This window comes from Sander lucioperca, chromosome 15 (genome assembly GCF_008315115.2).
Source record: "Sander lucioperca isolate FBNREF2018 chromosome 15, SLUC_FBN_1.2, whole genome shotgun sequence".
Classification (NCBI taxonomy): domain Eukaryota; kingdom Metazoa; phylum Chordata; class Actinopteri; order Perciformes; family Percidae; genus Sander; species Sander lucioperca.
Genome location: NC_050187.1, coordinates 17,082,655 through 17,108,421, shown reverse-complemented (window position 1 = coordinate 17,108,421; position 25,767 = coordinate 17,082,655). Strand labels below are relative to the sequence as shown.

General features: G+C 40.4%; 1 protein-coding gene across 5 annotated transcripts; it reads right to left on the bottom strand.

Annotated features, from left to right (window-relative positions):
* Positions 1 to 860: 860 nt before the first annotated feature.
* On the bottom strand, positions 861 to 19,446 carry thbs2a (thrombospondin 2a). Of its 5 annotated transcripts, XM_035992265.1 has the most exons (24): positions 18,587 to 18,920; positions 18,128 to 18,196; positions 17,318 to 17,871; positions 16,758 to 16,842; positions 14,273 to 14,472; positions 12,680 to 12,820; positions 12,495 to 12,588; positions 11,917 to 12,087; positions 10,922 to 11,098; positions 10,415 to 10,588; positions 9,104 to 9,231; positions 8,843 to 8,995; positions 7,334 to 7,552; positions 7,102 to 7,209; positions 6,860 to 7,019; positions 6,652 to 6,770; positions 6,330 to 6,564; positions 4,576 to 4,803; positions 4,179 to 4,450; positions 4,004 to 4,101; positions 3,633 to 3,772; positions 2,911 to 2,941; positions 2,511 to 2,551; positions 861 to 2,479 (listed from the first exon to the last, which is right to left on the bottom strand). In XM_035992265.1, exons 2-23 carry the CDS (start codon positions 18,189 to 18,191, stop codon positions 2,548 to 2,550), a joined length of 3,555 nt encoding a protein of 1,184 aa, XP_035848158.1. In that variant the 5' UTR covers positions 18,192 to 18,196; positions 18,587 to 18,920; the 3' UTR covers positions 861 to 2,479; positions 2,511 to 2,547. The 5 variants fall into 5 exon arrangements, with proteins under 5 accessions (XP_035848158.1, XP_035848157.1, XP_031158817.1 ...); XM_035992264.1 differs by lacking the exon at positions 18,587 to 18,920 and adding an exon at positions 19,426 to 19,446 and having other exon boundaries at positions 861 to 2,551; XM_031302957.2 differs by having other exon boundaries at positions 861 to 2,551; positions 18,587 to 18,919.
* Positions 19,447 to 25,767: the final 6,321 nt, after the last annotated feature.

Here is a 25,767-nt window from a genome sequence, read left to right as displayed (position 1 = left end):
TATTGTTGTCTATTATATGTTTATGTTCCAGAGTCCATCCCAGACATGGATCAGACAAACTTTGTATGCATGATAAACCTTTCAAAGGACAATATGTGGGCAAATTTGAAATATAAGTGAGATAAATAGTCGAATTAACTATATGTTTGAGCACACCCATCCTTGAATTGAAGTTAGATTTTTTGCGGTTTTTTCGCATTCATAAAATATAATACATCTTACAATAAGGAAACATTTTCATTGTACATGTAGCCTATGCGTGCCTAACTGCAATTTGTGCTAACAGTAGATAAACTAACAGATTATGATTATGTTGTCCAAAAACGTTTAAAAGCACAATAGCCACAGTTGCGATGGGTGACATGCTCCTTCATTATCATGAACGTGGGCACTGTAGATTATATTAAGTCAATCCGACAAATACCGTCCTGCTGGTGTAAATTCTCACTAGCTCACCAAAAGTGTATTAATACACTGCTGAAAATAGTCCCAAACAAATGTACAATTTACTCCTGTTTGAGTAACATTTGCTAAACACTACAGAGCCCAGCTGTTTATGGAGATTATTAAGCCTTTAAAAAAGAAAAGAAAAATGAAACTGTAAGATTTACATCTTCAGTAGGAACAAATTAGTTAGAAAGTATTGCGAGGCTCTAACACAAATCTTTGATTTGGTCTATTCATGGGATTTGTTGATAATAACAAAGATAGTCTAAATGAACACTAGCCTTATCCTTATCCTAAAATGTATTGAGCTAGTAATTCATACTGTATGTGTAATGTTGGCTAAACAGCATTATTTCAATAGTATAACATTATAATGGGATACCTATTGATCCTCATGTATATAATCAACAAAATGGTGTACACACAATTTATTTATAGGACAGGACAATCTTACACTGTTTGTAGAAAATGTATATCTAACAACACAAGTATACAGAACAAATTTACATTTGGTGCATTGCAAACTCTCAAAAAAAATGAACAAGATGGAACCCAAACACAGAAGAACACGGCTGCTATACAGACTAACGACAACAAGGTTGTACACTTACACGTCCTCGATCCACACTATACAATCACACAGTCACACTTTGTTTTTAGAGACCTTTATCTGGATTCCATTTCAACCAATACTGTAAAGTTTCACAACATCCATAAGTGATACTTGTGACTAACATATGACTGAAAAAGTAATTTGTAAAAACTGTTTCACTGTATTTGATCCTCATGACTCCATCACACGCATTGGCTGACTGCTGAACCTCAGACTCTCAGCTGTTGATATGCTGTCACTTGGTGCTTGGTACACAACATTAGATCTACCAGGAATCAGGCACTTAAATTGCAATTCATTTCACTACCTTTAAAACTGATGTAAAAACACTGATCTACTTTTTTCTTTTGTTGTAAAAGTGTTACCCATAAAAAAGGGAGCTTGCTACAGTGCCAGTAGCCCAATTTGCAGCTAATTTTGGTGATGGACCAATTTTAAGCTCCTATAGACGTAAAGTATGTAAAACATGTTCTACGTGTATCATAGTGATATATCACTTTGAGGACAATAAAGCCCTGTCTGGACAGCCAAGAAAAGAAACAGTGGCTTTTTGTTACATACACATACAACACAAATGAACTTCCTCTGGCAGCTACCATCACATACATATACACATGCTGTGTTTATGTATATAATGATGACTTACAAACAGCTGTTGTTTATCCTCTCCAAAGCTTTATGCTACAGTTTATGTGAAAGATTTGAAAAACTAACAAGGAAATGCACGACAACACTAAAAATCTTGCAGTACTATAATGTGTTATCTTGATGTTTGTGATATTCAATTATGCGTTTTGTCAGTGTAAACAAATAAATAATTATTTACAAACTCTAGCAAAAATGCAAACAAACAAAACAAGCAGAGCATAAATAATTTACAAAAAGGAATTATAATACAGACTTAGTATAAACATCTTTGGCATTTACTAAAATCGTTCCCCATTAAAAACAAAAAACAAAAGACATTCAGGATGAAAAGAATGAGGAGAAAAAGAAATGGACCTTAAACAGCTAAATGGTTATGCTTTGGTTACAGTTTATGTTTGTCAGACACTATGATTAGCCATGAATGAGCCTCTTAATCCCAAACAGACAGAAACGTATTAAAGATAGAGAAATGAGCCACTTACAAGTTACAAGACATTGTGGAAAAGCATATACAGCTTGTAAGTGGTTGCACAATGAACCCTTTAAAATGTAGACATAGGTACACTAGTTATAATTAGATAATCTGCTTTTTGTTTTTTTAAAACTCGTCCATTCTCATCGGTTTCTCTTTCCAAGCTTTGGAAATGTATATAAGTCAACAGGAAAACTGGAATCGGCCATGGTTTCCTCCCCAGTGGATGGATCTTGTCAAAGCATGGAGAAGTATGGAAAGTCTCATTTACCTTAAAATGGATTAAGCGATGACATGATGTTTGCTTTGAGAGATTCTTGTCTTTTGCCTTGAGATGTTTTTTTTTTTCCTATCAGACTCGATTCAGTTATCTGTGGAAAGATTGAGAAAATAGCTTCCATTAACGCCACATTTATAATCAAAACTAGAACACTCTGTGAGATTCGCACAGTCAAAGTGCCAGAGTGCAGCAACAACATGTGCACTGTGTGCGTAAAAAAGAGCGTGTCTTCGGTAACTGTGGCTGTGATTGTGAAAAGTGGCTGCAGGCTCATTTTCCACTGTTGAGCATTCAACAGAAGATCTGAAGTCCTTGGACCAAAATGCAAGGTCTTTCACAATGCATCTGGGGCATTGTACGTGGACAAGCTGACAAGCAGAAACATAGCGTGACTCTTTTTTTGTTTGTTGCTTCAGCCAACACACAACACAAAACCCCTCTTAGCATTACCTTATGAACACTGTTGGCAACTCCGGCTTATCTGAGGTTTGAAAAAGACGTTGAAGGTTTAGGTTTAGGTTCTTTAGGTTTAAAGACTTTACCCACATTATTCAAAGATGGAGAAAGTTTTCTCCGCCACTTTCTGATATTTGTACTGTATACTGTGCGCATCGATATATGTGGATCATATAAGTGCCCACATTACATACACATACATATAATATACACACACGCACACACATCAATCCCAAATCCTCTATATGTACAGTTGCGTTTACGTAATGTAAATGATTGCTGCATCGCACTTATACCACACTGCGTTTATTCCGTTCACGCACTTGATAGGACAATATTTCGAAGTTACGTATATTTCAAAGTGTCTGCATGTATGTCTACGTTCGTTGGAAATTAGCTAATCCCTGCCTCAGCGACAGGAAGGTTTCACTTAGCTTCCCAACCCCATAAAATAGTTTATCATATCCTAATTTATAATTTAGCCTTATTCATAAAACTGCTCAAACTCTAAGGCATTAATTGACAGCTCCCCATATGGACAAATGTAGGTATTACAGTGGGAATCCTTCAGTGCTATTAATTACAAATAATTTTTCAAAGTTTCTGTTTTTGAAAGGTAACATCATACATGCACACACACATATACACACGCACATCATTATTTCTCTAACAAAACAGAAACATTCATGGTTAGAACTTTAAGCGTTTGTACTAACCTCTGCACTCATACTTGAGGTCGGAGAAGAACACCAGCTCTTGCGAGAAAACAAACAAGCCTAACCTTCCTCCGGCAAACGTCTTGTCATAAACTGGTCCTGAGTCGGCCATGATCTGTTTACCTTCGTAGACCACGACCCTGCAAAATACAGGACAGGCATAAACTTCTTAATGTGTTGAGATCATGATGCTTACTAATGTAGAGAATGTAACCTAACTAACTACAGAAAACTGCAGTAGAGGGATATAAGTGATTAAATACAATGACTTAAATATGTACGGTAGCTCTTTAGAGTTCTGGAATCAAAGTGGCTTTTAATGAGACAGAAAAACTAAAGGTGTTCCTGTTCTGGTCAACTTCATTTCTTACCTTATAAAACCAGTCTTCGGTCTGTGGATGAGATGCCACCTGTAAGCTGTGTAATCCTTCCACCCAATGTTTTTGGGGTCATGCCACAGAGTCCTCACCTATGTGAAATGGTTAAAAACACTTAATACTGCTTAGCCTTTAAAACAGACCAAATAACATTCAGACTGCAGCCCACCTGTCCAACAGTGTTGCCCGTGTGCCACAAAGCATTTCTGAGGTTTTCTCCGGTGCCAGTGGTCGAGTTGACTACTTTGAGTGAAACGCCAGAGATGCCGAAGGCCTTGGAGGGCTTGTCCTCCCAGTAGGTCTGTGTGATCTGCTTCCACATCACTACATAAAAGCGGCCACTCGACTGATAGCCGAACACAAAGCCTGCATAGTCATCATCTCTGTCCGTGTTCACGTACATCGTTCCACTGAAGTCCACAGCGTTGAACTCGTCAAAACCTGTGATGGTGTGAAAGAAACATAATGGTAAATCTTTGTGCTCTGCAGCCAAATGGAGTTTCAAATCTTTTACAAAGCAGCACATGAAATGGTTGTTGGAGAGTAAACATATTAGTGCTGCTCACCTACTGCGATGCCTGGATCAGAGTTGGCAGTCTGAACCAGCTCTTTGCCCTGGTGTCTGACCACCCAGTTGGGATCAATTTGAGTGGTTCCCTTTGGATCCAAGTGGACCATCTGGAACTTCCTGAAGTCTGTGACACTGATTGCATTATTCTCCGGACACACATCAAGAATATCTGGGATATTGTCGTTGTCAAAGTCATCTTTGCAGGCATCCCCTCTTCCATCACCTGTAAAAAAAAAAAAAAAAAAAGACATCAAATTGGTTTGACCTAATTTAAATTAGACATGCATGATTTAAACTACATTTTTCCTATTTTCCCACCGATTGGAAAAATCTCTATGGCAGCTAACGTATCATAATAAAAATCCCACTGCAGTGAGTACTGAGGAGCTCCTCCAAGTTAATATTAAAGATGAATGGGGAAAATAGAAATTCCTCCCAGGAAACTGGCTTTAATACCTTTGCCAAGTCTACTTAGGCAAATCAGCCATCTTTTCATGCTGTGACAACTTCCACTGATACTTGTAACCATCTGAAGCCTGAAGTCTATTAGAGCCAGACTGCAGGCCAGAAGCTCACAGTGGAAAGGACGCCAGTGGTGGATGAAGGCCACTGCGTGGAAGTAGCTAGCTGCTTTCTGTCATCATCTTTGTTATTGCACAAGGGGCTAAAACGATCCTATCAAATAAACACTATCTGACGAGCTGTGAAAGCGTCAGTGTCCAGGGCCCTCCTCCTTTGCAGTCTGTTTCCAGTTACAGACAGCTGTACAAACTCCAGGTAACCCTGCTTAAAATGGGCACTGTGGATTAATCACGAACAAAGCCTAAAGGAAATAAAAACTTTACAGCTTGGCGGGTGCCCTGTTGGACGGTTCACTGAAGTCATGCAGAATGACATCACCCGTGCCAACCCGGACTCTTTCCACAGCCACCATATTTCACACCTACTGCAGTGGAGCTAATTGCTGACTGTGAAAACATCTGGGAGGAGGCATACTAAAGCTTAATGTGAACATCACTGAGTAATGACTAGTACAAAGCAGTACAAGCATGGAGCCCATGGGAGAGAGACTGTTTAAGCAAACAAAAACACTGGGCCATTACACATGCTATTAATCTAGCTATAGATTATCATTGTGTGCTGGCAGGTAATTAACTAATGATAATTCAATGGTAATTTATTAATTATTGGTGAGATTATTTTGTCAACTGTTGTTTCCCAGGTCAAGAATAAACTCTCAATCTCACATTTTAAGGCAACACAAACACAAAGTTCTTTCAGTGCTCAGAAAAATGGCAAATCTGAGCATCTACAATTCCATAAATATTGCATTCAAAACTGGCATGTAAAAGTATAGCTGCATCAAACCTTTTCAATCATGCAGCATTAAGTATTATAATCTTACATAATGACAACAAACTGAAATGCTAAAATGGATCTCTAATATTAGTATATTTTACATAAGCCAAAAAGTACACTTCTAGTTACAGATTTATTGGTTTGTTGTTAGTTTTGTTTTAGTTTGCAAGTCTTATGATAGCATGCAGCAAAATTATACTATTGCAACTTAGTAACTGAAGTCTGAGATTTTTTTAAGTTTGCTACCTATTGACGCAGGCATGTGTTAACACAAGTCATTTGTAGATGAGTAGGAACATTTCTCCATTACTGTATTACACAGCACGTATACCACTGGGCAAATATGTAAATAATTAACAGCTGGATTCACACATGATGTTACATCCTCACCATCAGAGTCCAGCTGGTCTGCGTTCGGTGTCAGTCTGCAGTTGTCCCTGTCGTCAGGTATACCATCGTCATCATCATCATAGTCACATGCGTCTCCTTTGCCATCCTTGTCGTGGTCAGCCTGGTTGGAGTTGGCCACATATGGACAGTTGTCCAGGTTGTTCTGATGGCCGTCCTCATCAATGTCCTGGTTATTGTCACACTGATCTCCAACCAGGTCATTGTCTAAGTCCGTCTGTTGGATAAATACAGACAGAGGTGAACACTTCCTGTACCAACTGTTGTACTGGAATGTGCCATTATATGAAGTGTGATATGGTACCTGGTCAGGGTTGTGCAACAATGGACAGTTGTCACACTGGTCACCAACTCCATCCATGTCAGTGTCCTTCTGCTCAGTGTTGTACACATAGGGGCAGTTGTCGCTCTCATTCAGAATTTCTGAGGAAAAAGGGTGGTTGATGACATTTTCTTGAGAATTTAAATATAACAATTACAGTATTTTATCTGTTTAGACTTGGCTATTTTACCATCTCCATCAATGTCCACTGCGCAGGCGTCCCCTTCTCCATTGTTGTCAGTGTCTATTTGAGCAGGGTTGTGTTCATAGGGACAGTTGTCGCAGCGGTCTCCAACTTCATCCTTGTCAAAGTCAAACTGGCGAGGATTGTAAAGGAGGGGGCAGTTGTCCTGTGATGTAAAGTACATAGTTGTTAGGGAATTATTTGAGTATCATGAATCTGATCATAGTTAATGTTAAAAACTCTCGTACCCTCTCATCTAGAATTCCATCGTTGTCGTCATCCTTGTCACAAGCATCTCCTTGACCGTCTTTGTCAAAGTCTTCTTGTCCAGAATTGGGAAGACTAGGGCAGTTATCCTAAAATAGTGGTAGTAGGATTATTATTTTATTTTATTTATTTATTTTTATTTTTACAGATAAAATAGTTTATAATCACTGCAGGATAGGCTACATCAAAATGGGATGGAGTTTAATAAAATACCTTCTTGCAGTGATATGTGGCGTTGGCACCACAAACAAGGTTCTGATTGGGCCAGCCATCCAAGTCCGAGTCTTCTCCACAAATGAAGCCATCTCCAGCGTAACCGGTCCTGCATTCACACTTGTACATAGGGTCACTGAAGTGGCTGATGTAGATGCATTCAGCATATTTGTGACAGTTGTGGGTCTTGTCCTTGCATGGGTTCTCTGGTTCACACACCTAAAGAGAAAAACAAGGCAGGTGGAAATGTATTATGAGATATGCCTCAGACCACATCCAACATCATGGGCAGTGGATGTGATCTGCCTGGAACAAACGGGCCCTCCATGCCCCTGTCATTAGCGTTTGACTGAGATGTTTTTATGTTATCAGCTTCTGATGACATGTTTAAGTCAAGAGTACTTATCTTACCATGGCTCCTTGTAGCTTTCGTTTTGGAAAGCCAACCCAAAGTGCTACTACAAACCAAAGTGACAGGTTAAGGGAGAGATGTTGGCGGAGCCAAAGTCCAGGGCACTTCTGGGCACAGTTAATTTTATGAAATCCCACTTAATGCAACCTACATCCCGCTACGACCCATTATTACCCCTTTATTGCAGCACAAGGTATTCACAGCTGCCAATCATTACCAGAGGATGAACATAACTGCAGTTTGGATGCCACTCCATGAGCTCATAGAGCAGAGAGTGACAGCAAGAAACTGTGAAACAACTGTGAAATGGAGCCCCCTTAATGCCAGCGATGAGACAATTCCCCTTTTTCCCAAATCAATTAGTGAAATTGGGGCATCGTATCAAAGACAAGCAGCTGCAGAGGCCAAAGAGTGACAAAATGGCCCACGAGGGATGTTATGCAAGGGCCGGTCAGAGTGGCATGGCAAGTTTTTCAGTTTTCCAGGGAGTCTGTGAATTCAGTGATCACAAGGGAGCAGAAAAGTGTGTTCCAATCAAGTAATTCATGTGAAACATATGGCACGTTGTATAACCTATGATACAGCTACGGTGGAAATACTGAGCTGTTTGCAAGATTGAGTCGGTAGAGCCAAAGTTAAGAAACAAACTTCACACCATTTTACTTGAATAAAAGCACTGATCCGGTCAACATCTACAGTTAAAATACAGTTTCAATCTGCCTCTGATCTTACAATGAAAGTAACAGAGATGTCTAACATGTGTTTGTTGTTAAGGGTTGCCCAACTCTCCTCCCTCTCCTGCTTGCTGATACTGGGTCAAGGTGAGTCACATTCATATATGGTGGCCTCCCCTCCAATGCTGTGTAAACACTTTCACTGCAAGAATAAGGCTTATGTACCATCTGAGCTGCTGCTTCCAGCTTTAATACATTTAGATCTGAAATATGACAATCCACACAACTGCTTTTGAGAACTTAGCCTGGAGCTAAAAGCCCACATTGTATTCTTTCCTTTACTGCATTTTGTTCTCACTCTGTTTAAATGACATCCAATCAATAGTTTGTTACTGGCACTGAATGAGAGTAACTTCAACTCACCTGTTTGTTGTTTTTGGCAGCCTCCACACCCATACCGAAAGGCTGGGTGCCCTTGTAACGCTTCGGACAGGGCAGGCAGTGGAAACCTGGATCGGTGTTGACGCAGCGCTGCATTCCACTCACTTTGTAGCAAACATCAGAAACCATGTCACACTGGAAGAAGGAATGAAAGGTATCAGTAAAATGCAGACGAATAATGACATCAATTAAATCTTAAATACTTGTCTGGTTCATGCACATAAGAAAAACAGGAACTTTTACCTCATTGATGTCTTCACAGTGGGTACCATTTCCACGGAAACCAGTAGGGCATGGGCCACATTCCCAGGATCCATCTGGAGAGCTGTTGCAATCCACACCCCCAAAGCATGGGTTGGACAGACAGCCATCTGTAAGGGATTTAGATGACAAGAATGGGTAAAACCATAGACTGTATAAAATATGGATGTAGTCTCTGTGACGTCACCCACGGGTTTTTGGCCATTGCCATCTTGGCAGTGTTGACGGCTTATCCAAAAATGGGCAGAGCGTGTAGGAGCTAAAGCTGGCCGCATGAAGCCTACAGACTATGCTCACCTCCTGTGATGGCAGCCCACGTGTCACTCAAAGCAGAATGCCCTTAATTATACAAAACTTTAAGCCTGAATATAATTTAAATGGGAACATTATACAAAAAATTCATCACCGTTGTCACAGTTGTCATAAAGGGGGAACTTAGCTATAGAGATAAAAAAAACGTTTTTGTACTAAGCCGTAAACATGTTTAATTCTACTGTGAAGTTGGGCATTATAACATGAAGTCTATGGGGATTTACTCCCTTTTGGAGCCTGCCTCAAATGGCCACTTGATGAACTGCAGTTTTTGTCACTTCTGCACTGGAGGTTGCCGCTTGGTACAAACAAGGGAAATTGATTTAAACATGGCTGGACAAATATATATATATATATGGTGTGTCTCCAAATTTTTTTAACTTTAATATGTAATAGTTTTTATCTCAACTTGATACTTCAAGATAAAACAAAAACAACTCTTTCCAGAAACAGTGCTGCCATTACTTACTCTGTGAGGAGTGAGAAAAGCTTCTTTTTTTTTTTTTTTAAACCTGTATTCTGTCAAAAATATGTAATAATCTTAAAGTAACAAGACAGAGCAGCGGTGCTTTGAGCTTAAAGCTAACGTTAGCATGCTAACATGCTCACAATGACAATAAGCTAACATGGTGGTGTTTAGCAGGTATAATGATTACCATGTTCAGCATCAAAATAAATGTATTATTATTATTATTATTATTATTTACTGTGTTAGCATGGGAATGTCATTAGTTTTGCAGTTATTTGGTCAACGAGTTTAATTCAAAACCACAAATGTCACTAGAGGAAAAGTCATAGTATGACCAACGTCAGAAGGATTCACCCTCTGGGGAGCATGAATATCAGTACAAATTTCATATCAATCTATCCAGTAGTTGTTCAGATAATTCAGCCTGGACCAACGTTGTGGACTAACCAACTGACATTGAGCTCCCTAGAGCTTGTCGCTTGCATGGCTAGTGTAGACTAACTGGTGCTTACCAATAGGACAGCCATTTTTGTTACAGCTGTCACTGTCAACGGCCTCCCCGATACACTTCTTGCCACCATGCTCAGGTTCAGGGCTGTTGCACACACGTGCCCGACTTTTGACTCCCCCTCCGCATGTTGCTGAACAGGTTGCCCATGGAGACCAAGGACCCCAACCACCATCAACTAAAAGGATACAGAGAAATATGTTCAGCAGTTAATTTTTTTAAATAAAGCATTACATTCCACAAATATTTGAACTCTTTCCTACTAAATAAAAATTAGTCAACATTTAAAGTATCAACTCCAAAAAACAGCCAGAGAGTCAGAAGCCTGGAACTTAATACTACAAGAGAAAAGAGCTCATTTTAACGACAGACAAGAGGCCAGTCCAAAACACGGGGGGAATGTTGCCTCGGGGGAGCCATGAGGCACAATAAAGTCTGGTTGTTCGATACGGATGCTGCTGTAATGGAGATGCTGCTCTTGAGTATTCCCTGAATAGGCTGAAGTACTCACTGGGGCAGGGCTTGGCAGTGCAGCGCTGAGTCTCTCTCCCACTTCCCTCACAGTCTTTACCCCCCAGTTGTGGCACGGGAGCATTGCAGTGTCGTATCCTGGTGATCTGTCCTTCTCCACAGGTCCCTGAGCAGGACGACCACGGTGACCACAAACTCCACCCTCCATCCTGGCGAACTGGGTATCAAACATCAAACATATCAGGCAGAGATCACCAAAACACATGTCACGTATTATCCTCTAGATTTCCACTCAGTCAAATAGTTACAGACATGTATAATTTGCAAAAGCAAAAAAAATGGCCACCACATTTTCTACAAGTAAACATTATACAATGCTGGCGATGATGGCTCACTTTCAAAGATGTTCTAAGATGCTTGCGCCAGTATTTATGTCATTGTGGGTAAACTATTCTCCAGTGGTTAGACTGATTCAGTCAATCACACAGACGTAGAGTAATGTTAGCTGCAAGTAATAACACATGATAATCCCACAATTTATCAAACACGTAATTCATCAGTTTCTGCATCCCCCTCATATATATAGTACATCTAATGATCACATTCATTAATATTTTATATTTTTGCATGGCAGGCAGTGGTGAGTCATTGCACTGTGGAACACCCTCTCAGTCAGTGATTTATTTGGAATTAACTTTGACTGGGCAGACCCTGCTAGCCGACCATGCAATCCAGTTTTTTACTGGGATTCAGCCTCAGTCAGATGGATCCATTTTCAACAGATTTATGGAGGTGTGAACTCAGTCTTTTGTACTTTTGGGGCATTTTATCTCATATTTTACTCAGTTTTTCCAAAGTTCCATCATGTTCCTTCCTCCCATATGTCATAGTGGTATTTGTTTTAGATTATTGTATAGTTGTGGCAATGGCAGATGCATACTTTGATCAAGATAATATCACAGCACTTAGGGTGTTACTACTAGTTACTACTATTTATTTAAATGAAGTGACAGGAGATTTTAAAAACATCCTCACCACGGCTGTCACATTTGCCCAGGCTGCACTTGCGGGTCTGAATAGAAGGTCCAGTGCAGGGGTTGCTGGTTGCATCACAAGACCGACCCCTCTGTTGAGTTCCTGTCCCGCAGGTGACTGTGCACTCTGTCCACTCTGACCAGGGGGACCAGCCATCCTCACTGTCTTTAGCTGGAAAAAGTAAAAGCACAAAGTCAACATGTTATTCCTTTTTTTGCATAAGAAATACTTCCTTTCTGCTCAATGTTAAAACTGAATAATACAAATAGTAGCACATGATCATGACTGCACTGTTTTTATTCTTTATGTCAGCCTGTTTATCATGACCTCATTCGAAAAACCCACAGTAGCCACTCTGAGTGTCTTATATTTTGACCAATAAATATGTGGGTTGCTCACAAAGACAAACTGGCTGCAACAGTCCTGTAGTATTAAAATTTAATACGCGTGGAACATTAGTTGTTTTATGGCATATAGAACCATTAATTTAAAATACCATGCATGCACAAAACTGCATGTGTTTATAATTGTCTTTATATGCTGGGTGCATTGGCTAATAGAAGGTTTCGACTACTTACGCATACACACGGGGCAGCACTCGCCATCGATAAATGACGGGCTGGCACAGGCCACTGCGGGGCATGTAATTTGGTGACACACGATCTTGGACTCCTGCCATCAATTAATATTAGAGATATCAGGGTCATTGATATCCACAATAAATATGTATATATTTATGCATTTCCATATAACATAGCACTACCTGGCAGGTACATTTGGTGCAGCTGTCGACAACCCAGTCTTCCTTATCGTCGAACAGGCGGCCATCCTGCCAGCACATGTTTTTCTCTTTAGAGTTCTTCATCCTCCCAAGGGCCTCCTTCATGACTGTGTTCTCCTCAGTCTGAACATACAATAACAGACAGATTCGCAGTCAGCAAGGAGATCAGTCAGAAACGATTAGGACACACTCATGATAAAGGTACACTGCATTCCATGAAGCATTTGAAGGTATACACCTGCTGGCAAGCTGATTCTATTAAGCCAGCATGTTTTCACCAGGTGGAAAGAGGAATAGTACACCCTGCTCTAGTAGAAGCACTGTTTCTCACATAAGTATTACTCATACAGAAGTAAGATTACTTATGTTGAAAACCAGTCAAGTTTAAGTACAAACATCACTCTCTGCGAAACACAACCACCACTATACATACAGTATTATAATAATTAAGGGCCAGATGTAGCATCCTACCACCCTTTCAATTAACCTTTCTGTCCCTCTCCAGTTCAGTAAAGCTCTGACGTGGACACCTGCATTATGAGACATCTTTCTTTAAGGAGGGTAAAGAGGCCAAAGAAAACTTAAATGGACCGGTAAGAATAATTGATTTTTAAATAAAACAAAAAAAATACACCTACATGAAAAGCTACTCCATTGTATTAACGAGAAAATGTTAATTTCAAAATGTGCTTATCATTACTCCAAATTGCAAACTACATATCTTTATTTCTATAATGTAATTAAATATAATAAATATAATATAATTAAAAATAGACCTTTCAAAAGTGCTGTTTAGTTATGCACATTGTAACCTCTAACCCAATTGGAGACCAGGGGATCTCTGGCTGGACTCGTGAACACTTGGGAGCTGTCAGTCGATAAACTACTGCCAAAGGTTTGTGTGTGTGTGTGTGTGTGTGTGTGTGTGTGTGTGTGTGTGTGTGCGTGTGCGTGTGCGTGTGTGTGTGTGTGCGCATCCTCCCGTCGAATAGGGAGGCAGTAGTGTGCAGCACTGGAATCTAAGACACCACTCGGTCTGGAAGAGCCTCAGGGACCCTTCTTATCCCAGCCTTTTTTTCTTTCTCCCAAGGTTCATGCCCAGACTCTTATTGCTGGGAGGCTCCCAGAGGAAACACATGGGCTGTTTAAACACAGCCAGACATTAGACTGGACCCCATTGCTGCCAGGGGAACACTTCCTATATCCACATGTAACATGTCATAAAATCACTCTGACACGCTGCCACAGATAGCAGGAGTCAAAGGGTTTCAGCCATCACAGGCGACTTTATAAACAGTCCTGCAGCTACTTGCTGTTTGCTTTCAAACCAATGTAGGTTACCTAGTAACCTATATCAAACCTTTAACCTCCTGGCTGCCACAATGAGAATTGTTTCACGTATTTCCCTAAAATGTCAATTTTCTCTGAAATATTGATTTTCTTCCCGTGTACAAAAACTGATTTTACGGATTTCACATTCATTACTGAAATTGGCCTGTAAAGCACAGCGAAACAGGTAGTAGCTTGTCTAACACAAACACAGTGATTTACACTATGTCACTTCCACTAACTTACCACTTTTTGCAAGCCATCAATCAGGTTGCTGACGACAACACGTAGGCCTTTGAGCTCCTGGAACATGGTGCTAAGTTCCTCGCAGGAGCGTTCGCACATATCTGCGCCCATATCATCTGTCTTCTGACCGATGATGTTTGTAGTGATGGAGGGACTCACATCCACAATTTCTGCACTCTCGCTTACAATATTGGCATCATCTGGAAGGGTAAAAAAAAGAGACATCAGGGAAATTTAACAAGCAACACTGGTGATGGAAAACATACTTGGGAGATATGATGATTGGAACACAAGGACTCTGATCAGGGAACAGAGCAATTTCCTGCTTTCCTGTAGCAGGCAAAAAGATCACAACAATACAGTGATTACAATGTTTATTGTGTTCCAAAAAACAGATGTTCAGTCAGCATGTGTTTGATTTGAAAAAAAATGATCTGTTTGAAATGGTGGCAGTAAATCTAACCACTAGAGATGATAGCAGGGTTGGCTGTGGGAGTACGGGAGGGGATTGGAGAAATCTGGGTGTTCCTGGAGTGACGAGAAACCACACCGTTCTCATAAATCTCCACTACCTTTTAGAGAAGTGGACACTTACAGTATGAACTTAACAGACCGGAGTGACCACACAGATGGATTTACAAGGAGCCTGTGAAGCTCACGGTCTTGTCCTTACAGCTGATCGGTAGCACAGGCACTAGAGATACCCTTGTCTAGATGTCAGCACAGTCGAGACCAAAGTGTGTGAAAATCCCTTGAGTCACAGCATTTATCCTTCATTACTAACAAGAGAAAAACTTCTCCTTCACTGCATGATGGGAATGCAATCTTAAACCACAGGGTTGTCTGAAGGGCTAAATGTTGAGTCTTCTGTGCACAATCTGCAAGTCTGAAGTACAAAGTCCAGCCCAGAGTAGTGTGTCTGCCAGCTGTGATCATTGTACAACATAGACAGGATAGGGGATCTTTTGTGGGGCAGAGTTTGCTTTAAACCGTGTGATAATTATGAGCATCTAATCCTTTACACTCTGACAATTTGCCCAATTTGTATCACAAACCACTGAACTTCAGTGACATCATGATGAGTTTTATGACTGTGTGATGCCGAAAACAAACACACAACACACATATCAAAACTCCAAAGCATAGCACATATCTTCAACTGGTTTGGATCTTGCTATGTAAATTGGTGAAGATTAATAGCAAACTGGGGGACTCTAAATCAAGTAGTCATCCAAATTGCTCAATGATGTCCCACTGTAGCCAATGCTATGTTTTCTTTCCCTTTCAGTCTGCTAGATTCATTCAAATCTCAGGAGGGCTTAACGCCGTGTGTGCATGTGAACGTGCGCAAGCTCATCTGTGAAAGCATTTACACATTCTTCTCTCCCTGATAGACGTTCTCTTATTTTCTCAAAGCAGATAGAGGAAAGAATTAAAAAAGAGCAAAAAGCTTGGGTAGTTTTAATACTGCTCATTAATGTCCAACATGACAGTTTTTATGAGTGTGGGTCATGTGGGTTTATGATTTTACTTTTGGCATAGGAATTGCTACCAGGGCAGAACCTTGACTGGTACCAGCCAGCAGGCAGAAAACTTCCAGGCCTGGGTGACATTTGTTAAACAAATAAACTCATTCAGCTGGAATTCAGCACTGCTTGTGGCAAAAGAAATGCAACAACCGCACAAACACGCACACTGCATATGGATTTGCTTTGTATGTGTGTTTCCAGATCTGGTTAACCTTTAGCTTTGTTGTAAAGGATGGTTCTGTATCTTTTTAGTCGCAGTTGCTCTTCGTGTGAGCCCCGCTGAATATCACAAGTTCCTATTCCTCATGAGAGCAAAGCTTCAGCTGAGAAAAGCAACCCAATCAGCCAATTTATGACTTCATTGTGTGTGTGTGTGTGTGTGTGTGTGTGTGTGTGTGTGTGTGTGTGTGTGCGCAGCTGGAAGCTCCCCGCTCTGCAGTATAGCATTTACTTTCTCTTTTCTATTTTCTTTCCCAGGGCATTATCCCGAATCCACTGCCAATGGAAATAAATGTAAGCATCTGTATCTCCTTTTGTTCACCACGCACACTGCTCGACCTCAAGTCACTGCATCGACACTGCTGTTTCCGTAAACATGAAGTAATGGTGGAAGATCTTGCCACATATCAAATCTGCAAATTTCTTGACCCACTAACAAAAAAGACCAAAAAAAGCTTAAGTCATACAAAGGGAGTCTGGAAAGTTGCTATGACTGATACTTAAAACATCAAAGACACCATGCTTTTGAGGATTGCATGTGAAAGAGTTTCCCAATCACATCTGCAAGGCATTGGGCTTGAAACAGTTAGCAAATATAATTATTTTGACTCATCATTCGGCTTTTGAAAATCACACAAATAGAAATGGTTCCCACTGCTCGAGTATGGCAGGAACCTTTGGGTGAATGCTGGTTTAAACATTTTGAAGATAACCACAAAAAGAATATCCACTCTTACCTTGTTTAGGGACCTCACAGTCTCTGCTCAGCAGGACATCTTCCACTGGGGTGTCGAAGATTAAACGCACATTCTGCATAAGGCCCTGTGTGGTAAGAAAATATGTCTCTTTTACATATTTTGGCTACTTCGGCACATTTCAGAACGGACATACGTCCATTTTCTACACCCACTTATTCCTAGTCAAGCATGTAGTGGGAAACAGCCAGACAAACACTTTCACTCTTGACCTTGTTGAATTTTAAACACAAGGGGCAATTTTAGAGTCTAAATTTGGAGTCTTTTCCACACAGGAAGACCAGAGCAACACTAAGCCTGTCTGCCACACTTTAAAGAGGGAGTATGCTCGTCTCTACTTCTGTCAAACTGTTGTTTAAAATGAGCTTTTATTATAAGCTTAGTTAGGACCACAGTTTCATGTAAGTTATGAGAGTTGACAAAACATTGTAGGGCAATTAAACTCGGCAAGCATGGCTAGAAAAGACACACAAGGACTGAAGTAAAGATTCCAAATGGGAAATCTTTGTCTAGCTACCTACAGGCTGTAGTCTCTGTCTTACCCTGAAGTGGTTCTCCCGGATGGATCCCTTCGCCACATACATGCGGCTTCCCTCAGCCTGCAGGTGCTCGTAGAAAGGCTCATCCAGGATGAAGCTGTCTATCAGGCTGCAGCCCACAAACAGGTTTGCATTCTCCCCATGAACATGAAGCGTGATATTCTTCCACTGTGAGTCAGACAGGTCCACATCCTCAAATGAAACCACATTCTGGGAGCCGTCCACCCAGTATGCCAGGTCCAGAGTGTTGGCCCGTCCGTTGGACACAATCTCAAACTGCCGGCGACCATCAGGACCTTCTAAACCAATCAGGGTGCCCCGTGAGGCCCGGTCCTGGCGTATGCTGGCCACAAACACAAAGCCCTCATTGTTTTGGATCTGACGTAGTATTTGTTTGAGTATGGGGGGGCTCACTGGGGGCAGGTGGTCGAAGCGTATGAAGCGGTAAGCAGGGGCATCTGAGTCTTGGCCCCGGAACTGTTTGGCCCCCAGAGTCTTGCGAGTGATTTGGGTGATTTCAAACAAGTCGAATGATGTCTCGTCCTCCTGCTCACCATCTACAAATCAGACCATGCAAGTGGACAGTTATGTCAGATATACTCCATAATTTGAGTTCATAAGCCATAAGACAAAGAAACAAGGGCCAATGGCAAACAAATGGAAAAACTTCACTGGATGATTGCACCTCAAGTTAGTGGGGCTTCTAGAATTGAGTTACCTTGAATATAATAGCAATCATATCAATGACTTTCATCATTATTATTTGTATTATTATTAGTCAGCATTACAGTCATTAACAAGTGTCCCACTTACCTTGAGGTAATGCGTGGAGGAAATAAAAAGATAAGAGCAAGAAGAGACTTCTCCTGAGTATCATATCTCCTTAAAAAAACAGAAATGTTGGTTTATTATTAGTTTTTGTCCCGCTTGTCTTTTTTTCGACACACTGGGTCCATCTCAAATGTTGAGTTTGCACTTGAGTTTCAGCTCTTCTCAGTGAATAATTCGAAGGAAAAGAATAGAGAGATAACAACGCTAATAGAAAAAACTAATCTATTTAGCTACTATTCGGCTACAATATATCTACTGTTCACAGCATCGCATGCAGACTGTTTTGTAGCCTGTTGACCGTTGAGGAATAAAATCGCTTAATTCTTTTGAAGTGTTCTCAGTCAACAGGTAATGAATTACTCAACACGCAGCGCTGGTGAATTCTCTCATCTCTCCACACAGAAAACTGCAACGATAAATACTGCCGTCCATGTAACTTACCTGGCAAATACTGGCTTTATTTTTTAAATTCAGTCAGATATCCGACAACACGAAAATAAAAAAGTTGAAATCGGGGGGAAAAGCCGATGATTAAATAAATGAGAAGTGGTATCTCCTGTAAACCTCGTGCGTAAAAAGCGTAAAGTCCACTTTGGTTCACTACATCCACAGCCTGCAGGACTTTAGGCACAACAGTGACTGAATGAGGCACCAACCTCCCTCCTCTTATATAAAGGCTCGCAAAGAGTCTGTCAATCAAACTCTTTGGGGTATGAACCATTTGCGACCGGTTCTTAAGAGACAGAGTTACATAATCATCTTCCAATGGCGTAATTTTCTTATCCGCGCTGGCACAGAGCCCCTGGGGGGACCCCTCCCTTCCTCTCTCACAACAGTGATGCCCACTATTCCCTCCCCATCAAACCCACCTTCCCACTGTGTCTGGAGTACTTTCACTGGGGAAGAGAGGTGGAGGGGAGTGGGCTTTTTTTTTACTCTGGAGGGACAAAGTTATGGCGATAAAGAAACCAAAAATATGTTCAATAGCTGTAGCAGCAGTAGGCTAGGTGCTCTTCAAAAATACAATAAAAAAACCAGCAGTTTGTATATACATTCAGATATGTGTGAGGTATTAAACAGAACTTTGACCACAACTTTCCTGAATCTTATAGGTTATTTTCTAAATAAATAACGCAAGCAAAGAGTAAAGAGTTTGAATTTGTGGGTAACAGCATTTTGACTAAAGCAGTGCTATAATTCAAAACTTGCAAAACATCAATAACTCAAAGTGAGAATCCCAGGTATGTCTGCAATGTGAGAAAAAAAAGCATAAAAATTACCTCTAATACAATAGATACTTTGGATGCTTCCACTTTGCTGGCAAGCAGTATCTTGCGCCTGGAGATCGTCCTGATACAACGTCTCATTCTTGGAGCACTGTAGAGGGATCATAGCTCTGGATATGGGTAGGCATATGTGTACCAATAGGATACGTCTCAGAGATGGTTTGCGTCAATTGGAAACGTGCATTCCATTTAGAGGAAAAAAGGGGCTGAAGAGCAGACAGTTTCTTAACAAATGGGGATACTGCTTTTCAACAACATGGATTAACTAGTCTGACAGAAATTAGAAACAGTAGTGAACGGTTAGTCAGACATACAAGAATATGAAGATGCTCACTGATGATAAAAGCATTCTGCAGTGACCAGAGAGAACATTACATTCAAACTGTCAGGGGTGGAAAAAGTTGAAATGCTCCACAGACTTGCACTCATTAGACATGGTGCAGCTGTCATTTATAGTTTCTCAAGATGGGTTTTAATTTAATTGAATATGTTTCTTTTAAATCATTAATCATCAAAGTCTCCAATGGCTGTTTTAGTATAAAGCTAGTATAGGCTTTTAGTTTTTAAAGCTTTAGGTATGAACTAGACTTTTTTATACTATAGCCATTAACCGTAAATAATGTAATTACTATCATCACAATGCCTCCACTAATACCTTTCATTTCTAAAATCTGCATTCACCCACTTTTACCAATATGACAAACAGTAGTACTAAGTAATGAGGCTTTACCAGAGGAGTTGGCATCCTCAACATCACTTTCAAAAAGTGCAGAGCTACAGCAAAGCAAATGTAGGCAGTGGAAGTGAAATTGTAATGTATTTACAGTCATGTAATATTTATAAATGAGAAGAGAAGAATAAGAGTTAGCAACAAGTCCATGTCAGCCTTGTTTACAGCAAACTGTGCCATAAAGAGAGAGTGAAGAACACACTGCTCTAATATCTTGCTCAAAACACAGAATTTGCCCAGTCCAGGTTTCCATCACTTTCAAGATATTTCTGAAAACCTTCTGGGTGATTTGGACCACACCATGTCCAATGCTTACCTACGCAGCAGAGAATGGACATGGACTCCTCTTTTAAAACCACGGATCAGGAGTAGTCATGAAATGAAGGTGATGGATGTCAGTTAGGTTAGTTTCCAGCTCTCTTCTCCAAGCTGTGACTTCACTGTGGAGGTTTATGTGTTTTTAACAAAAAATGGGTTCAGTGTGACTCAGGAGCACAATCCAAAAAGCAAATCTGGCACCTGAAATGTTTAAAGTAACCAAGAACTGGAGAGAGTGACACATGTAACATGAAAATCGCACGTCTTCTGTTAAATACAATAGTTCTGGGCATGATGAAAATAAAGAGGTTCTGTAGAAATTTACTTTTTTTGTTAAGATTTACATCAAATAGTCCATTTAGGTTGATCATGCCAAACGCTGAGTCATACCAATGAAACAAATTTGGCCAGAATGGCTGGCATTGTAAAATATCATTGTATAATCTCCCACATGGAATGACAACTCTGCTTGCATGACAATTGCACCATAATGTACAGTATGTATTTAAATATCTGGAGGGAAGCAGCATTTTCTTTGGTAGTTCCTGACCTTATTACTGTGCTCTTCACTTACTGCAGTATAGTAGTACTTTAGTTTACTTGTGGTTATGGTAATGGCATCAAATGATCTTTGAATGAATCTTTGTTGCTCCAAAGCCAATGTGACTGCTTACCTCCCCATTTTCTCTACTCTAGAGATGGATTTATCATTGGTAGTCTCCAACTTGTCATTGTTTCTTCCAAAATGACTGAAGAGACTTTTGCATGTAACAGGCAGTCTTGTCACATTAAATACAAGACAAGACAATACAAATTAAATAAATTAAGCTTTCCTTATATCACCTTACTGTATGTGCAAAATGTTACTGGGTGGCACAAGCATGCATTCTTCTTGGAAAAGCAACGGCCTGGCTTTGGGGATTGCAGTGTTGTTCAGTTGGTCCATCACTTTGGTCCAGACTGAAGTAGTCTCACATTGCCAGACCTATCTCTCCAAAGCGCAGTGGAGTAAGACTGAAGTAACTGATTGTTCCTCTAGCGCCACCATGAGGTTGACAATGTGGTTTTAAGTATAAGTCTCAGGTCTCTCAATTTTGACCATCATCGGGTCAAAATTTCAATCTGTCCAATCATTTTGGTTTATGACCAAATATCTGCAAAACGAACGACATTCCCATCAGCATTAGCTGCACTTTGTGTTTTGTACTAATAAGCAAATGTTAGCATGTTAATACATTAAACTAAGAAAATGAACATGGTAAACATTATACATGCTAAACATCTGCGTGTTAGCATTGTCATTGTGCACATATTAGAGTGATGATATTTGTATTTAGCTGTGCTGTAAGTACAGCCACACAGCTGCTTGCACGGCTGTAGACAAGTGATGCTACCTAAAAAAAGAAAGACTGGACTCAGGCGTTTTCTTCAAATGTTCTCACAATAGCAATTTTCACTGTCAAAATATTATAGTGTTTCCCTCGCCAAACACAGGTCACTTAAATTTCACGGTCACTGACTTCATTTGTTTTTGTCTCTTCCCTCAATTTAAACACTTGTGTGCGCTCGCTTATTTTCTTTCTGCAAACTTTAGACAATATGTATCTTCCTACCATGCATGTTCATTTGACCTGATGACACAGTGTATTGTTTATAGTTGATGTATGGAGCCACATCAGTGCAACCATCAATCAAAGCCTCTGGGCTGCAGAAGGATTTGGAAAACTGAGACAGTGACTTGTGCAGAAATAGATCTTCACTCACAAAATAGTTTTTGTGTGAACCAATGACAGTTTGTACACATTTGATGACAAAAGCACTGAATGTGTGCATTAACTGGCTCATGTGATGTCATTTTCGAAAAACTTCTAACCTCTCAAACGTCCTCTCATTATGGCTAAAATGACACCATTACGATATCCCTCGGTTTCCTGACATATTACCAGAATCTCTTTCCTAAAAATACTGTCTAAAACTCCTGATCTTATTTCAAATAGAGGAAACACAGAGCATTTCCTCTCATACTGAGATGGATTGTTACACATAGTAATTTCCAGCAACATTTGAGTCACTCAACAGGCTTCATTTTACAGAACGGAGCTTCATGAATTGTTCTCATAGGTTTTGTGAGGCAATTGAGAAGTCGACAGGGGAGCAAGAAAGCTGTGGAAAACATTCAAGCTGATCTGTACACAGCATGAATCATGAATCAAAGCTGCAGGACTTCTAGTTTGACTTTCTGGATCCGAAGAAGGTTCTAACTGGGTATTGACATACTAATGCTGTCCACTAGTCACCCTACACTGTCAACAAACTGGGACTATTATAAGAAGTTAAACACATTGTATACAGAGTCTAGAAGAACTTGCAAAAAAGGGTCATCGTTTCCAAGGAACCACCTGTTTGCTTTCAAATCATCTAATTCCAGTTTTCATATGAAAATGGCTCACAAACCTTGGCTGAGATCAGCCATTACATCAAAGTGAGATAACCAGTGTTTATCTTGTTCTCCTCTCAAATGTTTATATGTGACCTATGTGGGTGGGAGTGATTGATACATGATTTGTAAATTCAACACAGCCAAAAGATTTCCTGGGTGATATTATGCAGCATCAGGGGAACACTTCAATGTTATTGTCACAAAGAGTACAAAATCAGATGCTGCTGCTCAAAACGTCAACCTGCCAAACCTTTGTTTGTGTGCTTAGCCAATATCCTAAGCGGAAGGATGAACAAGGGGAATCTTGTTTACTTCCATTGTTGCCTGCAGGACTGTTGGAGGATGGCAGGCTGTGAGAACCCTGTTAATTGCCTGCTGGTTGCTCATGTTTAGCGAGGGTCAAACACTGCCAGCTTTATGCAACGTTGCCTGTCATAGTGATGTAATCCGGCCTCCAGTCAATGGGATACGACTTATCCCCAGATGTGTATTTGAACTGTTGGACTTGAACACAAGCAACATGTCCCCAAAGTGCATGTCTGAAACACAAAGTTGGAGTTCTAAACTTCAAATAAATGTGAGTGCTGTATGAAATGAAAGAAAGTACTAGTAATAGCAGTGTTTCCCTAAATGTACGTTGACTCATACTTACCTGCATTTAGGTTAATGGGTGGGGGATTACATAACAACAATCACCATTCCGCTTTCCTCTTTTCTCACAATTTGCATTTTCATTTCAGAGATGCAATCATTTGGTAATGACTTACAGATTCCCATTTTGCTCCTTGTGCTGATGACATGTGTAGAGCTATGGCAGAGCAGTAAGATATATTGAGCAAATTTAAAAGAGCTTAAGAACTGTGAGAATTATCCTTTATTACGGAGAACATGCGCAAGTATGACTAAGAAATCTGGATGGCACAACAAAGCAGGACCTAGAGAAAGATTGATGTGTATGGACAGTGAAAGCAAGCACCATGAACTGTGTTGTGAGAGAGAGAACAAAGTGAGAGTGAGATCTCTTCAGTGTAGCGGAGAGAAGGAGGAGGAGCTCTGGCCTTGGGTCCCTGGGCACAGAAGGTGCTGCAGCATAGCTGAAGCTTCGCTGCCTGTTAAAACTCTAAACTAAACAAGTTTATATGTTCAAGTTAATAACTATGTTAAAGTATCACATCTATTTCCCACCAAAGCTCCCTGCACCAGTTATAGTTTCAAGTTACTTTGAAAATCAAGATTTCAAAACAATGCTTCTGTATACAGTAAATGAGTAAAGTACCCATATGACATTTAAAAATTGCAATTAAAAAAACTTCACCTCAACCAGCTACACCATTAAAATGCTGCTTACACATGAATGTATCAGTAACAATAATCCATTAATATAATACAGTATGTACTAATATAACACTGACAAGGGTCACTCTGCCTGAGTAGCCTACTTTTGATACTATAAGTACATTTTGCTGCTAAGAGTTTAGTTCTTTTAAAGCTGCAATAATCAATATTTTTACAATGGATCAAATAACTTTGTGTAATGTAATAGTTTCCTAGTAATGACAAAATCACAGAGAATTATCACTCTATTCTGCAGGTTCTATCAATGCTACAGAGCATTTTAGCATCTTTCAGCTCACTGTTTCAGTTTTTACAGCCGCAACTTTACTGTTACGTTTAACTTTTAGCCCTCTTATAAACCTGGGAGCGGGGAGAGAAATGCTGCCTAGGCAAAAGCCCACCATACACAGGATCCAAACCCACTGGTCGGCTCTTAGGCCCCCAAGGAATACATGCACAAATGCAGCTAGAGCGATACTACCTAGGGCTACTTACCAGCTCCTATATTTGGACCAACCCAAATTCTGCAAGGCATTAGATTATGATCCTTGCCTCCAAGCATTAATTCTGAATATCTTGTAGCATTAGGTAAAAAATGATATGTGTTCAGCTTTCAATACCCTCCTGTGGAAGGACTGTGTGGGAAGGACATCACTTCAGCTGACAGTGGAAAAAGAGATAATGCTTACACACAACTTATTAGCACCAACTAGACTTCTAAGAAACAGGGGGGCTGCCTGTCAGGCAATAATTCTGCAAGTAGCAGTCCTCTCTGGAACGCTCTTGGTACAAGGCTTGACAATAAATATTCTCCCTGGGAAATGGGAGGGTGAGTGATAGCCAGACCCCAGGGCCCTGAGATTGGCAATGTTACTGGCTGGCCTGCACTACCATCCAGGCAGAAAGCCTCATTCAACCCCTATGCTCAGTAGGACAAAGCCGTAGACAGCTGCAAAAGGGAGAACTAGCACCAAACCTCCCCAACAATCAAGTGTACAACTTGAAAACAGATTTGCACTTCTGCTGCAGGACCCTGGATCTCCGTCAGATGACCTGCTTAACTTGTCATCCACACACAGCAGCTTATGGACCGAGAGTAATGCTGAAAGCAAAGGGCTACAAGAAGAGCAAATGACTGGGCCTCAAACTGATTGTGGGTGATTTTGCTGCAAAATATGTTAAAAAAGCCAAGGAACACCAACATGCAGTATAGGCTTACTTCTTTCCCAAGGATATGGTTTCTGACATGACAGAAATATTTCCCACATATTCTGGCACACCCAACTCTGAAAAACATCCTGCACATACTGCACACAATGAAATTGTGAGACAACAAAATGAAATACTGTCACAAGACTTTACTCATATAATGAACACACCCAGCTCCTTGAATACAGCTGTGTTTACCAGTGGCCATCTCCCACCAGTCACAAGAGGAATTGAAAGCTTGAGCAGTTTGTTGGCTTTAAACTAGATTTGCCCTCCATTCAGTGCACCTTATTGACAATTTCAA